This window comes from Lethenteron reissneri, chromosome 37, assembly GCF_015708825.2.
Source record: "Lethenteron reissneri isolate LAM-NWPU_2019-01 chromosome 37, ASM1570882v1, whole genome shotgun sequence".
In the NCBI taxonomy this organism is placed as follows: Eukaryota; Metazoa; Chordata; class Hyperoartia; order Petromyzontiformes; family Petromyzontidae; genus Lethenteron; species Lethenteron reissneri.
The window spans coordinates 5341404-5356841 of record NC_083815.1 but is presented as its reverse complement, the minus strand read 5'-3'; the positions used below and the strand labels follow the sequence as shown (position 1 = coordinate 5356841).

At 44.6% G+C, this 15438-nt stretch overlaps 1 protein-coding gene across 3 annotated transcripts in view; it reads left to right on the top strand.

The window, feature by feature from the left end:
- SCYL2 (SCY1 like pseudokinase 2) overlaps window positions 1–13537 on the top strand; it is a 33324-nt gene extending 19787 nt beyond the window's left edge. For all 3 annotated transcript variants that reach the window (XM_061566828.1, XM_061566827.1, XM_061566829.1), the window contains 7 exons: window positions 256–388; window positions 2387–2505; window positions 5008–5108; window positions 5872–5938; window positions 6054–6167; window positions 6713–6832; window positions 7592–13537. In XM_061566828.1, the coding sequence (XP_061422812.1) occupies window positions 256–388; window positions 2387–2505; window positions 5008–5108; window positions 5872–5938; window positions 6054–6167; window positions 6713–6832; window positions 7592–8368 (1431 nt within the window). In that variant the 3' untranslated portion in view covers window positions 8369–13537. The remainder of the gene's footprint in view (window positions 1–255; window positions 389–2386; window positions 2506–5007; window positions 5109–5871; window positions 5939–6053; window positions 6168–6712; window positions 6833–7591) is intronic.
- The last annotated feature ends 1901 nt before the right edge of the window (window positions 13538–15438 follow it).

The following is a 15438-nucleotide window of genomic DNA, read 5'->3' as shown; positions in this document are numbered from 1 at the left end:
AACTTTCTTACGCTATTCGTTGCGCACGGCTGCACTTTATTTTGCGCTCGGTTGCAATTTACTTTTGCTCAGCCGGTGTTCGCCGCTGACGGTGTTACGGGTTTCTTTTTTCATTCCTGTTGCTCCGTGCCCCCTGCACCGTTCCCGTTCCCTCGTAATGTGCGCTGATGCATACTTTGTTGAGGGCGATATTGGAACGTAAAAATTTACATCGAACGAGTGAATTGTCAACATGTGCACACGCCGTTCTGTCAGGTGCGCGTGAATGCCCTGGTCTGCCTGGGGAAGCTGCTGGAGCACATGGACAAGTGGTACGTGCTGGACGAAATCCTGCCCTTCCTGCAGCAGATCCCGTCCAAGGAGCCTGCTGTACTCATGGGCATCCTAGGTACGTACATGCAGAGGACATCCGTTGCACGCACCACAAAGCGATCGCGTGCGCCGTGTCGCCTGTGTCGCATCGTTGAACTTAATTACGGCTGACGAGCTTATGGCTGACATTATTTGTTGCATCTGCCCAACCTAAAGAAAAATCTAAATCACAATTGAAATGAGAAATGTGAGCACGTAGATTAATGAATTACGTAATTACCCAGGAGGCCGCTGTGCATCCATGGACTCTTTTCTGCAAGAAGAACCTGCGTTGTACGTTGTTATACTTGGATGTTTTGCAACATGCGGGGGTGGGGAACAATCCAAATGCCGTATGTTAAATAATATGAAGATTAGACAAAGAATGCACATAAAATGTTACTTAAAAGGGCGTAATTATTTTTTTCATAACATGTATTTGTCGGACTAGTTTCGTGTCTGGAAGGTCTATTTTTCCCCGTTTAAATATGTCTATGCATGTTTTTGCAATGTAAGTGTACGTGGTTGAATAAGGGGCAGGGACTGAAATCAATTCCTTAATAAACCGAGCGTGATGACAATGTTCACTAGACCGTGACCAACGTGGTGGGCATGGCTTAACTAGCCCAGCACAGGACCCAAAGTGAAATTGACTTGGTAGCTGAAATGGACTGAAAAAAATGTCTGGCCTTGACTTGCTAAGTATGTTAAACTAAAATAAATGCTGATTCGACCCATGAGAGTTAGATGTTTACACATAGAAATGTTTACACAGCACTGAGGATTTCCAGTGCAACAACGTTTGCACTCCCTAAGCTGAAATAATTTTATATTGTCAAATTAAATTCACGCTTTTGAGGGCTGTGAGTAAAAGGTAAGATTGTTGTTCCTTGAGCTTTTTGTTCTTATATTGACATTTCTACGTATGTATGTTGAACTTCTTTAGCAGTGTACATAGCCAAACTTATTAACCGGAGGTGCGGGTGGGTGGGAGGGAACAAACTTAACACAAAAAGCGGTTCTCAAGAAATGAGTTTTCAATTTCGAGTTACAAATGCAAAGCTCCAGTGGCTCCAGTTTAGCAGAGTGAGTGACCCCTTTAGTAAGCATGCCGTCAGCCAGATTGAAGTTGTAAAAATTAACAAGTGACTTGAAGGAGATTGTAAAGCTTTCAGTGGACGTGTCGTTGAGTGAGAACATTTGGCAATTCGTTTTCCTATTTCAGCCATTCAGCTTCTAATGGGACGGTGCGTTGTGCAGTTCAGACCCAGGTGGACTTGTTCATGCCTCTCATCCACACATGCATTTTGTATAATTCGCTGCATGACACATTCCATTGGTAGCACATTCAAACGCAAAAAAACACAATACATAAACGCATCATCACATAGCAAGTGCATGTGTATAGCAAATGGGTTTGAGGCAAAAGTCAGGAACCTTACGTCTGTCTGCTAAATATTGGCAAACGTTCGCTTGACCCTTTGCTTGGGCATATGTCTCAATCCCTTTCCCATACACGTTGCTCAATTCCAGTCTCGTAGAGGTTTAATGTTGAGGCCGCCTCTTCTCTGTGCACACCAAACAACATACATATCGTGGTCTTGAAGTTCAGAATCAGAATCGTTATTTATATTGGAGGAATGCAATGCGCTTATGAAGGTCTTTTTCAAAGATGTGCGGTAAAGTTGCTATAGTTTTTTACTTTTGCCACACCGTGTACATTTTAAAGCAGCCCTTTGAATTTCGATTTAAAGCTTTCGTGACTGCAGGGATTCATCTTCTTGGTTCTTTCGGTAAAGTCACGTAGAAGGGAAGTCTCCCCGACAGACCTGGTCTTCACCTGATGACGGCTGCTTGCGTTGTGGCCGAAACGTCGTGAGAATTCTTTTATGTTTTTTTTTGTTTTACTTCCCTTCTACGTGACTTTACCGAAAGAACCAAGAAGATCAGCCCTTTGAAATCAACTCTCCCAGTTTGACCAATGCGGATGAGAGCTATGTGAGATGAGTTACATTTCTGGCCTTTGTTTCCACAGGAATCTACAAGTGCACTTTCAGCCATAAGAAGCTTGGAATCACGAAAGAGATTCTGGCTGGGAAGGCCCTTCCCCATCTCATCCCTCTGTGCATCGACAACAACCTCAATCTCAACCAGGTCAGCGATGACGTAATGTGATATTTAGGTTTGGTCAAGGCCGGTTGTATTGAAAAGTCTCAATGCGTTTATGCCTGCATGCCACACATACACGGCCAAATTATTGCGGGGGGGGGGGGGGGGTTTATTCCAGGCCTGCTCAAAGAAAGAATCAAAGCCCAGCTGTTGCAGGCTGACAATCACATGGTTCTACAGTGGCCCCAGTTAAAATCATATTAATGGGGGACCTCAGCTGCAAATTAAAATGGGCATATCTGTATATTGGGCCAGTGTGAATTGAGAAAATCTTGGCAGTACACACACTTGATGTAATAAGCTGCTGCCACTTAAAAAAATAGGATATACCAAAGTAAAAACCTCAAGCGGGTACTTATACCTGTGTTCCATTTGCTTGATTGTGTGCATTAAAGTACCACCAACACTGCAGGATAGATGATTTAATATGAATATGTGCACATACCCGCAGTAATTCAGCTCCATAAAATAAAACAGGATTGCTCTGTTATATGGAGCCAAATGTTACTACTTCCGATTTTTAAATAACTTTGCAACCACGCTTTCTTAGGCAAAGCCTCTCCCTGTATGGTATTTGCCAAAACCACGCTTTCTTAGGCATAGCCTCTCCCTGCATGGTATTTGCCAAAACCACGCTTTCTTAGGCAAAGCCTCTCCCTGCATGGTATTTGCCAAAACCACGCTTTCTTAGGCAAAGCCTCTCCCTGCATGGTATTTGCCAAAACCACGCTTTCTTAGGCAAAGCCTCTCCCTGCATGGTATTTGCCAACACCACGCTTTCTTAGGCAAAGCCTCTCCCTGCATGGTATTTGCCAACACCACGCTTTCTTAGGCAAAGCCTCTCCCTGCATGGTATTTGCCAACACCACGCTTTCTTAGGCAAAGCCTCTCCCTGCATGGTATTTGCCAAAACCACGCTTTCTTAGGCAAAGCCTCTCCCTGCATGGTATTTGCCAACACCACGCTTTCTTAGGCAAAGCCTCTCCCTGCATGGTATTTGCCAAAAACTACGCTTTCTTAGGCAAAGCCTCTCCCTGCATGGTATTTGCCAAAAACTACGCTTTCTTAGGCAAAGCCTCTCCCTGCATGGTATTTGCCAACACCACGCTTTCTTAGGCAAAGCCTCTCCCTGCATGGTATTTGCCAACACCACGCTTTCTTAGGCAAAGCCTCTCCCTGCATGGTATTTGCCAACACCACGCTTTCTTAGGCAAAGCCTCTCCCTGCATGGTATTTGCCAAAACCACGCTTTCTTAGGCAAAGCCTCTCCCTGCATGGTATTTGCCAACACCACGCTTTCTTAGGCAAAGCCTCTCCCTGCATGGTATTTGCCAAAACCACGCTTTCTTAGGCAAAGCCTCTCCCTGCATGGTATTTGCCAACACCACGCTTTCTTAGGCAAAGCCTCTCCCTGCATGGTATTTGCCAAAAACTACGCTTTCTTAGGCAAAGCCTCTCCCTGCATGGTATTTGCCAAAAACTACGCTTTCTTAGGCAAAGCCTCTCCCTGCATGGTATTTGCCAACACCACGCTTTCTTAGGCAAAGCCTCTCCCTGCATGGTATTTGCCAACACCACGCTTTCTTAGGCAAAGCCTCTCCCTGCATGGTATTTGCCAACACCACGCTTTCTTAGGCAAAGCCTCTCCCTGCATGGTATTTGCCAAAACCACGCTTTCTTAGGCAAAGCCTCTCCCTGCATGGTATTTGCCAACACCACGCTTTCTTAGGCAAAGCCTCTCCCTGCATGGTATTTGCCAAAAACTACGCTTTCTTAGGCAAAGCCTCTCCCTGCATGGTATTTGCCAAAAACTACGCTTTCTTAGGCAAAGCCTCTCCCTGCATGGTATTTGCCAACACCACGCTTTCTTAGGCAAAGCCTCTCCCTGCATGGTATTTGCCAAAACCACGCTTTCTTAGGCAAAGCCTCTCCCTGCATGGTATTTGCCAACACCACGCTTTCTTAGGCAAAGCCTCTCCCTGCATGGTATTTGCCAAAAACTACGCTTTCTTAGGCAAAGCCTCTCCCTGCATGGTATTTGCCAAAAACTAACACCGTATGCTGAGATTTTGAACCCCTCTCTGGTGAGTGGCTTGCAAATGTATATTTAAATGGTGATGTGGCCACTTGTCAATGTTAATCGTTTGGACGTGCAGGAGGTATGTGCACGCCACGTTCACCAGTGATCGTGGCGAATTGCAAAATTAACCAGTGCACATTTCCATTTTCAGACGCCTAAAGGCCTCCATTCATTTTCAGACTGCAGTTCAAATGTAGTCTTCTAATGGCACTCCCAAGTATTTATGACGGTCTCTCCATATGCGCACAACAGTTGGCTTCACTCTCCCAGCCGTTTGACCATTCACGGTTGAATAAACAGTAATTGATATTAACACGGTGCAGTTTGATGTTGGAAAGGAAGCATTTAGAACCAAAAAAAAAATACATTTCCTTGCAATGCGGGTCTCGTTTTCGTGCATGCTGCAGTTCAATTCCTACATGGGCATGATTCGGGAGATGCTGTCCAAGGTGGAATCGGAGCATCGCACAAAACTGGAGCAGATCAATGCCATGCAGGACCAGCAAAAGTGAGATTCTATTCGACACTTAACACCTCCGATTAGCACGGTTGGCTACGTACGGTGCAAAGAAGTTCAACATGCATACATATACAGCCTTCCGTTCATCGCATTTCCAAGACTTTGTGAAAACGACTGCGTGTGCTATTTCGAGTAAGAAAATATGAGGTGCAAAAAAAAATGCTATCATGTAAGAATCTTTGCGTAAAATAATCTACCATTGTCTTGTTTTTTTGTAGCTTCATTTGTTCCCTTACTGTTTTTTGCATTCTTAGTTTATAATTTAAATGTAGGTTAATGTTTATCCAATACAATATTTTGGTTTTAAATTATATTTATTTCAGCAGGAAGGGCCCATTGAGCTATTAGGCTCTTTCATGGTGCACGTGTTATACAGACGTCATATAGTTTAACACAGGCTGTGGATTTCTCCACAATTATGGCTGTCACCTGATGACGCTAGTTGTAATTACCGGCGAAACGTCGTACTCGAATTGTAAATGTTGTGGTTTTACTCTCCATCGCACCGGTGTGCTGAACCAGTAACTAATTGGCATATTTGGTTTACATTACAAACCTTACTAATTGGCTGTGTCGGGTGGTGGTGGATTTAACGACATTAATATTACGCGCTCTAACCCAGAAAACCTCTTCTAGATGTTATACAGCACAGATCTTTGAGGCAATCATATATATTTCAGTGAAATGCCATGAAAAATAGTAAAATGTTTTGGAGGGTATTCTTTTTTAAAATATTGTTTTCCTGTGTTAGGAGCCTCAATCTTCCAGCACAGCTTTCTAAATCGGATGACAGTCGGCAACCCAGTGAAAAAAATCAGGTATGTATCCAAGCTGTTGTGCATGTATTGCACGTACACTCCATCCGTAACGCGAAGCATTCGCATTGAAAGCGATGGACCGGGTTTCACGGCTGTGTAATATTTGTCTCCAAAGCAGGTGGATAGCATCTTTAAGAGTTTAGGTCTGGAGTCATCCTCGTCACCCTCTCAACCACCCAACGGAGCCAACAGCAGAGAGAATGGCCCAGCCTCGTCACAGCAGAGCAAGGTCTGACCCTTCCTCAGCAGATCGTGCGGCTGATGTGGAAATTGATTTATTTCCACGTTAAATACCTGCAATAAATGCGCTGGCGCAGAGATGGCGGATTACCACCGGGTGGACAAATGGAAGCGGGAAATGATGCGTTGTCGTAATGAGCGCATTCATAAACATGACGGACGTGTTTTTAAGACAACAGATGAATGCGCGCCTGTGCTCTTATAAATTGCATTGGCGTGGCATGAATTCGACATGCGCATTCGGTGTCCCGAGTTCGTGGGTGCGTTGGTAACCATTGTGCGATGCACTCGGCAGTTTGCGTTGCGGTTCAGAAGGGGGGCACGGAGGCTGCTCGGGGATGATTCAGTGTTTTCGGGTCGGTCGAGTGCAGACGCGAAAGTTTTTCCCATCGCTGGCAGCGTTGACGGCGAACTTGAGTGCGGAATGCAGCCTATTATTTATTTATATCGCCTATGCGTTATTTATTTCGCGCCGCTCGCGTTGCTCTTGTTTAAGGGGCCACCCTTGGTGGGTTTTTTTTTTTACCACCGCAGGTCTCGCTGTCGCTGGAGGAGAAGCAGAAACTGGCGAAGGATCAGGAGCAAGCGCACAAGCTGAGGAGTCAACCAACGCTTAATCCCAAGCCGTCTGCCGCAACTGCCGCCAAGCCACAGGTAGGGCAACGGCGTGCGTCCTGCTTGTCCTCTGTTGATAATAAAGCCGACGAGAGCCCAGCGACTGTCTGCACCCGAGGGCACCGAGTACAGTCGCTGTGACGATGGTTCTGGTGGCATTACGTGCACGTTGCAGGAGGAAAGCGTGTGTGTGTGTGTGAGTGAATACAAAGCATATGCATATCTGCGAATGCTGAAATTCGCCGCATACATAAATAATGGGGGGACCACTCGCATGTACACATTCACAGATTTTATTAATTCCAGAAGAATAATTTGTCTCTAAGCTTGGACGCAAAGAATGAGCACTGCAGTTCTATATCCCTGCAGAGAAGCAATAACAAGACAATGAACCATGCTAATGCCAGTTAGTGCAATTTTATTTAATGGATATTTTCTATAAATTACCACAATTCTTGTTGGAAGAACACTGAATAAACTACATTGTCTTGTGCCTTGCTGCCTACTGCCTTCATTATGTATTATTCTCGTGTTTGTGCTCGTATGTTTTTTAAATGTAAAATTACAGACTGGACAGGCTTTTTTTTTTACCCGTCTGAACATTTTGATTAAAGACCAAAATCTTCTGTGGGCCAATAACAAGCCGGCTTGAATCAAATCGGCGGAACGCAAGGTCAGGAACTCAAAAGGCTAATGTAATTTTTATTGGTCGTCTGTTCAGGTGTCACATTTCACATTTTATCTTTACATCGGAGCTTCCGCTTGGTGGATTTGCAATTCGTTTTGTCATCTCTCCAGGCTAAGAACCTCACAGCGACACTGATCGCTGGTCCGCCGTCCATGGGAAGCCTGGCCATCGGTCAACAAAAACCAGCCATGCCGTCCACGCAGACCGCCGGCTACGGCAACCCTTCTGGCGGGGGCTTCACAGGAAGCTCGGGAGGGTTTCCCATTGCCGCGTCCACCTCCATGAGCAGCGGCGGCTTTGGCGTCGGCGCCACCATGGGCAACCCCGCGGGATTCAACGCCAGCGCAGCTCCGAGCGCGTTCGTCTCGTCGCCCATGAACAGCGGCACCTCGTTCGCGGGCGGCGGCGGCAGCGCTACGTTCGGCCAGGGCGCGTTTGGCAACGGCGTCCCCAGGATGCCGCAGTCCGGCAGCATTCCCAACTTTCCTGCTGCGCCTTTCGGCGGCGGTGGCGGCGGTGGCGGGGGACTTCACCAGCAGTCGGGAGCTGGTGCCCAACAGAAGCCGGTGAACTTGGCATCTTTCGATGACCTCTTTGGTCCGCAGAAGCCCAAGGTCAGCCTCAATCAGATTAGACCGCCGATGCAGCAGCCCGCAGCACCGAGCCCGTGGCTCAACCAGTTTGCTTCTCAGCCCGGTGCGCAGGGGTTTGTGGGTGCCCCCCCCCGTGCAGGCGTTCCCATGATGGCCCCCCCCCAGAATGTTGGAGTCCCCATGTATCAGGGGAACCCGTTTATGTTGCCTCCCCCCCAGGGCTTTCAGCAAGGGGCCACCGTCAATCAAAGTAGCAACACCGGAGGAGACGCCCTGAAAGATCTGTTGGGCTGACGATGCATTTTTTGGCACCGTGGAACAACGTTCTTTAACAACGGAATATGGAGGAGCATTATCTCTGTCGACCAATGTAATACTACAACCGAGTCTCGTTATTGTAGTTTCACGCGACAGATGGATGTACAAAACACATTTGTGTAGCAGACGATGCAACTGTTATGTGAATGCGCTTCACCAAGGTCACTGTTTACATATTCCCTTCAAGCATATTTCAAATGGAAATTGAAAAAAAATGCAAATATCAACACACAAACATGTTAAGCAGGTTTATGTTTCATCATGACAGGAAATTAAATGGACAGCAGAAAATGCTACGTGAGGATGTTAACGTGACCGTAAGACAGCATAAAGCATAGCGGATCCATTCACGGGGATGGGCCTTATCTGATCTTTGCCAAAATTGCTTTGAATTTCTGCACACCATTAATTAAACATCCCTATCACCTGATATAGCGGCTCCAGGCGTAGTTAATGATTTTTTTTTACCCATTATATGTATGAGATATTATGCGAGATGCTCATCTCAACACAGTTTCTCATATATATAAATAGTATTTTTTTTCACCATATGTCAGGCACGTTGCCTCTATCTGGCATCGTTTGTTTTAGGTGCGTTTAATTTATGGCGTCACCGAGCCCAAAATGCAATAGAAGCTGCGGTCAGATTAGAACAAAATTGAGTAGGCAAGCTCCGTTTTGGGATGTTCTTGACAACCCAATGTAATTTCCCATACACAACATGGCTCTTGAAAATAGCCAAGTGCATCAGTTGCGATATATATCCAGCATGTCAATGCAGGATGCACATCGATAGTTGTAATAGAACCAATAGTTTTCCCACACCACTACGCATTGGTAACTGCGAATCTGTTGGCATCATTCGGCATTTATATCTCTGGGGAATTTTTCAGGTTTAATTTTGCATGCAAATGCTTCTGGGGAGATGGCGCAAGGAAATCGGCTCGTATGCTGGTGTTAGGCGGATTATTACGTGGCAGGATCGTGAGAGATGGTGGTGGCTCGGAGGGGCCTTCGTGCAGCGGTGGATTTTCCAGGGCAGAAGATTATTCTTGTTTTCAGAATTCTTATTTAAATTTTCGTATTCATAAGTGTTTGTGTTAACGTTGCTTTGGTATATTGCACGTTCATTTTCGTCGCCAAGGCTCCAGTTTTTGGCAGGTAGTTCTCAACCAGACTCGGGTTTACAGCAATGTCACGCATGTGTGGCTACGCATGTTTGACTACACGTGTGACTACAGCAGTGAGGTGCGGTGAGGTCAATGGCTGGGGGAGACACTGGTTCGTGTCAGATCCAGATTCAGTCTTTGAGGGGGGTGTGGTCTCATGGAGGGGGGCGTGGTCTCACTGAGGAGGGCGTGTTAGACACGTCCGCCTCAGTGAGGCAGATGTGATATCTGCCTCCCCTGGTGCTTTTTCATTGCAGCTTCATGACGAGACCAGCGAGCCTAAATATCTTTATAAACATACGTGAAATAAGTTACCTGGAAGGCGAGGACATGAAATGAAGGGGTCTACAAACATTACATTGGTGACATACTGAGATAGTAACAGGCACGCGCTTATTGCCCACGCTCCAGTTACTGAGGGGTTGCGCAATCAGAGGGGAGGCTGAGCTCGTCGCTGCCTCACCTCTCGTCTCTTCCTGTGTTTGCAGTGGAGCTCCACAAATTTGGCGATTTTGACTATAAAAATGATTGGAATCGTACAGAAATGACATTTATAACACAGATCAGTGGAAAAATCTTCATATTTATTTTATTTGATTATTCTTTTTTTTTATTTTCGTAACAGCTATTTTCATTGGAGTATGACATGTGAGGCTCTGCCTCCCCTACCTCCCCTGACCGCACGTCCCTGGACTACAGCTCTGGTCACAGTTTCAAGTTTCTAACCCTTATAACTTGTGCTTGTTCACCCATGCACATCTTATATGTTGATGTAATTGTACACTGCATGATGTGTTAACATTATCACATCCAGCACAAAATACGTGTTTGTCAGACATGGGTAATTCAACTTTAGTGTGTTTGTCTTAGGCAAAGGTGTAGCCCCTGCAAGTGCTTGCTCACATTACTGCTGGTGGAAAGGCCTCCTCTACTCGTGAGTTATTTGGCCTCCTCTACGCTGGCGTGCGTGTTTGTACGGACGGACACGAAACACGTTGCAGTGTCGTTTTTTTGTTGTTTCTGCTGCTGCTGGGGGAATTTATCCGCGACTGAAATTTCCCAGTAATTTCGCCCCGAAACCGAAATGGAATTTAAATAAGCGCTAAAACAACACGAGTGCCCAGAGACACCCGATGTTTAAAAAGTGCCACGTCTCGCTAAAAAATGATGCACAATAGCTGTGTTTAACTTGCCTGTCACTCAAGCCCGACTTCCACGGGTTTAAAAGCAAACAGTTACGATTTCACTTGATTGCAGTTAAATGTTTCAATATTTTTCCAGCATTGTCCTTTGTGTTTGTACAGTGCAAGCCCCATTATGCACGTGTAACTATAGCAGGGAAAGCTTTCCGTTCTGTTTCAAAACAAACGATTAATTCCATCGTAGCGTGCGCGTAAGTGCGTTTGTGGGTGGCTGCGTTTTAAATGAGCATGTTATAATAAACGTGCTTTCTGTGGAGTGGTTGCAAACCACACAAGGCTAAAATTCAGCCTGTGGATTGGGGAGGCCTTCATCCAGCAGTGGATTTGCCCGTGTGCACTGCAGAAATTTGCAAAACTCGTGCGTGAAGATATGAGACCGTGCAGTGTTGCGTACTACTCTACAGATGATTTTTTACAAACTATATTGAGGAGTAATAGACCAAGTTTGTATAAAACTGTCAAGATCCCAGTTGTAAAATGCATTGCCCAAAATAATACGGGCGTGGGTTTTTTTGTGAGTACCGTCATACAATTGAGCCGTGAGGTTGTGGTAAATTCAACCTGAATGCGGGTTTTACTGTGATTTTAAAACATGTGTTTTAGTTAAATAAACATCTCGTGATAACCTCGAGCTTATGAGCTTGCAGTTAAAATAACCTTTTACGTGTAATCTTTACGTTCACCCCAGCCTTAATGTCCTTTTGTGTTGGCTTTGGATAATTCTCTGCCCATGATGGTTCCACCCTCGCCCACAATGCCGTCTAAATGGCTGCAATGTGTTTAAACGACCCTGACATTTGACCGTATTCTCCCCAGGTTTCGGTACGCGAGGCAAGGTGCCTGCTGCGTTTAACCGCCGTGGGTGCGAACACAAGTGTACCACTTACTATGGCGCCGGTGGTGTAGAGAAGTCGATGTTTATATTGTTGAATGTGTGGACCCATAGAATTGTTTGACAGATCCTCAAGGACGGCTTTCAAGGATTCTCGGGCCATCTTATTGCCCAACCTGCGCCTGTTTCAGACCTCAAAAAGGGATGCTCGTGGGGCGGCATGGTTAAAATTGTGGCTTTCGGGATCCACACAACTTTTCACGAAACCAAAAACAAATGGAGATAAATGTACGGGCCACGCTTCCCGAGAAGATATCCACCAACTAGGTGGAGTGATGAAATCGCCTCGTTCGCAGGTGTGAGGTGTGCATTCTTACCTGGTGGGATCGCAGCAGCTGAGCAGAAGCCCCTTCATCCAGCAGTGGATAGACCATGGCTGGTGATTAAATATATTTCCAAATTACAGGGTGGTAATGCTTTTGGAAAATACAGATTTTATGTTAGGAACGTGACTGTCCACAGGTGGGCCTAATTATGTACCCATTCAGGGAAAAAATGTGAACGTGTGAAAATGATTTAGGGCTGCACACACTGCCTTTTATTTATAATCCAGACTTTTAATAATTGCCTTCAGTGCATTGTTTTGGAAGCTTCTACCAGATTGTGTGGGTAAATCACAGGTTGCGTAATTATGACCCTTCCATATTGAATGTTTTCACTTAAAAGGGTCCCAAACTGCACCTGTCATACTGGCACCCCTGCCTGGAATATCGTTCGCATGTCTACCACCAAACAGTTATATGGAATCTTGGGTAACTTTCATCTGAATGGTGATTGATAGACCTTGAAAAGGGAATGTGTGTATCCCAAAAACTGGAAATATTCAACCGGGTGAATTTTTTTCCATCCAAATTCGACCACAATGTAAACATGCAAATCGGTAAAATTTTATTTGATTTACCAAACCTGATGATGCTTAAAATGTATCGAACCTCTAACCCTGTGCGTGCGTGTTAAAACTCAAGACCTTGTTGACACAGTCACTCAATGAGTTTCGTTAATATATGAGTGGCATTATGGCCAAATTTGCACTGGAACCACGAGCAGTTGCTTAAGTTTCGACCATTGTGGTGTGCCTGATTGACGTTACTGCTCCCTCCACCACCACCGCCCTCATCATCTTTCCTCCTTGTGCTACCAATTCACCCAATTATACACACCTGCAGACCTCTGTGAACAACTCCCAGAGTTCAAAATGCTGCCCCAGCAATTCTCGGTGCACCCAACGTGATCTCTGCAGTGACCCTGTCTCCTTTATGTTAAGACCGGTGAAGGAGAGCTTCTGTTCGGTCTAACACTACAAGTTTTAGAGGGTTTTTTATATGCTCTCCGTCTACTTTAAATTCTAGAAACTCCATCATCTCTCGCCACTTTCATCAGGTGCGCGATGCGTACACACAAGCGTGCCGTGGAGATGTGCGCACCGTGCTTACAAGTAAGTAGTGAAGTCACAACGCAATAGGTTTTTATCGTGTCCAATTGCAAAGGTTGTGTGTACAGTATACATGTTTTCGTTGGGTTGTAGCATTTTGCTCGTAATAGATGTTAATATATTACTCTGCAAGATGTGGTTTGGAAACTCAGCTTGTAATTTGCCTCTTGAGCGATTAGGTTTTTGATGTTGATTACAAAAAAACGATGCTTTTCTAACACAAAGCCTGTATTTTTGCCTAAACTCTTTCCAGAATGGAATTGTAGATATTTCCTGAAGCTCTTTGTCGTTGCACAACTTTGTGGATGAAACTTGAGCGGTAGCCGTGCTTCTTTAATTCCTCACTGTCTCACTGGTACATTTATTTTATTTCATGGAAACCTAACTGGTATTAGGAGAGGGTACAATATCTATCACGTAACATATCTCCGTTTCAAGCCCCCCCCCCCCCCCCCTTCAAATAAAAACCACATCGGTTTTTTTTCCATGTTGCTGGCAGTGGGGGGTGGGTTGCAGGGACCGTACCAAAAACGACATGTAAAATATCACTGGTTTTACCCTTTGTTTATTAATGCGCCTGTGTGTGGCAAAACCAGTGATGGAAATTCAATGTAACATATGGTCGGTTACAGCGTTGTGGACACCAGATTGCCATTAACCAGTGTAAATGTGTTCCTGTGATTTGTAGTTTTTACGGTGTATTACAAGGTGAAATTGTCTCCTAATAAAATGGCTGGTGCAATAAACAGAATACCGTTTGTGGTGGAAACTTTTGTATACCTTCGAGGCATGTACACGTGCAAACTCTTACACTTGGTTGTAACAAAACAAAAATGTTAGCATTTGTCCCCCTGTCCATTACTAACCATGCAGGTGAATTGGTGGCACGGTGGGTTGCCACGTTGCGCTGGTGATGACTTGATTCCTGGCTCGGGCTAACATCGGTGGCACGTGACGTCTGAACTAGTCCTTCGTATCACTCCTTCACCAACCCGTGCTGTTGAACGTGAAGTATTGTCAAACGGCCAGAGTAAATCTGGCTCTTGCGAATTAGCTGATGTCCATTGCTCCATCTCCACCGTGGTCAAGCCCTCTCAGCCATTACGTCCATTGGCTGCAATTCGGTCAGCAGTCTCGCAGATCAGCTGCCGTCCCTTTGAGCGGTGTACTGCCAAAACTCACCTTCGTTTTAATTCAATATACCTCTAATTTGTGTTGTACTTTGATGCATGGTCCCCTATCTCAGTGTGCATAACAGTGTGCATCTATCCATGTATCTTTGCATACCTTTCAGCCTTTGATGTATGTTAATGTTGGTATACTGCTTTAAGCAATTTTTTTTTTTACAAAAGAGAATTCCACCCAGCTTCCGCTTTTTAAAATCATATTCTTAGGTTTTTTCGGTAAAGTCGCTGTGATGGTTCCTCCTGAAGACGGAAGCTTGTGTTGCCTCCGAAACGTCGTGATTTTTATTATTTTATTTTTATTTTATTTTACTTTTATTAATTTGAATTTTTTACCTACGTGACTTTACCGAAAAAAACCTAAGAATATGAATCCTTGCAGTCACGAAAGCTTCAAATCTATAATTTTTTAATCATGTTCATCCTGGTCTGCCTTCAGTAATTGCTCCGTGTATATATATACTATGTTGAACAAGTGTCAATTCCACATTCCAATGGTGGGAGTCGGTGTATTTACAGGAAAAAATATTTTCTTTTGTTTAACGAAATGAAATAGATTCTGTAAATTACAAGAAAAGCCCATCGAACAGGAACAAGATGCACGTGATTTTAGTTTTGCTTATTAATATGTTATCTTTTACTCCACTTTGTAGCTTTGATTGAGTTTTTCAATACATTTTCTATGATGGTGAATTATTTCACCAGTTACCATTGACCACGAGCATACTTATATATATATATACGATTACATGTTTTAACCCATCGAATACCATTGTTCATCGCTTTAGTAGGTGCACAGAAATAAGTATACCTTCAATTGGGTCACGTATAAAAAATATTTGTGTAGCAAATGAATTATTCTGTTTTGTGAGCTCTCTGTACTTGAAGTGTACAATGTGAATAGTGACATTTATTCTCTAAGGATGTGTCAAAGCTGTGTTGCGCGTATGGAACTGCACAATTACTCAATTGTTTAACCCATTTAACACGATACAAAAACTAACGTTGCCAAAAATTCCAAGTGACTTCATGCTCAATCGAGCAATAAGACTTTTAATTTCATATTCAGAGCCCTGAGCCAGTGGTGGAAATTCCACATTCCTATGGTGGGAGGGAGTCAGTCCATAGGACAACCGCTGGTGACAGTCACAAAGTGGTACCTATTTT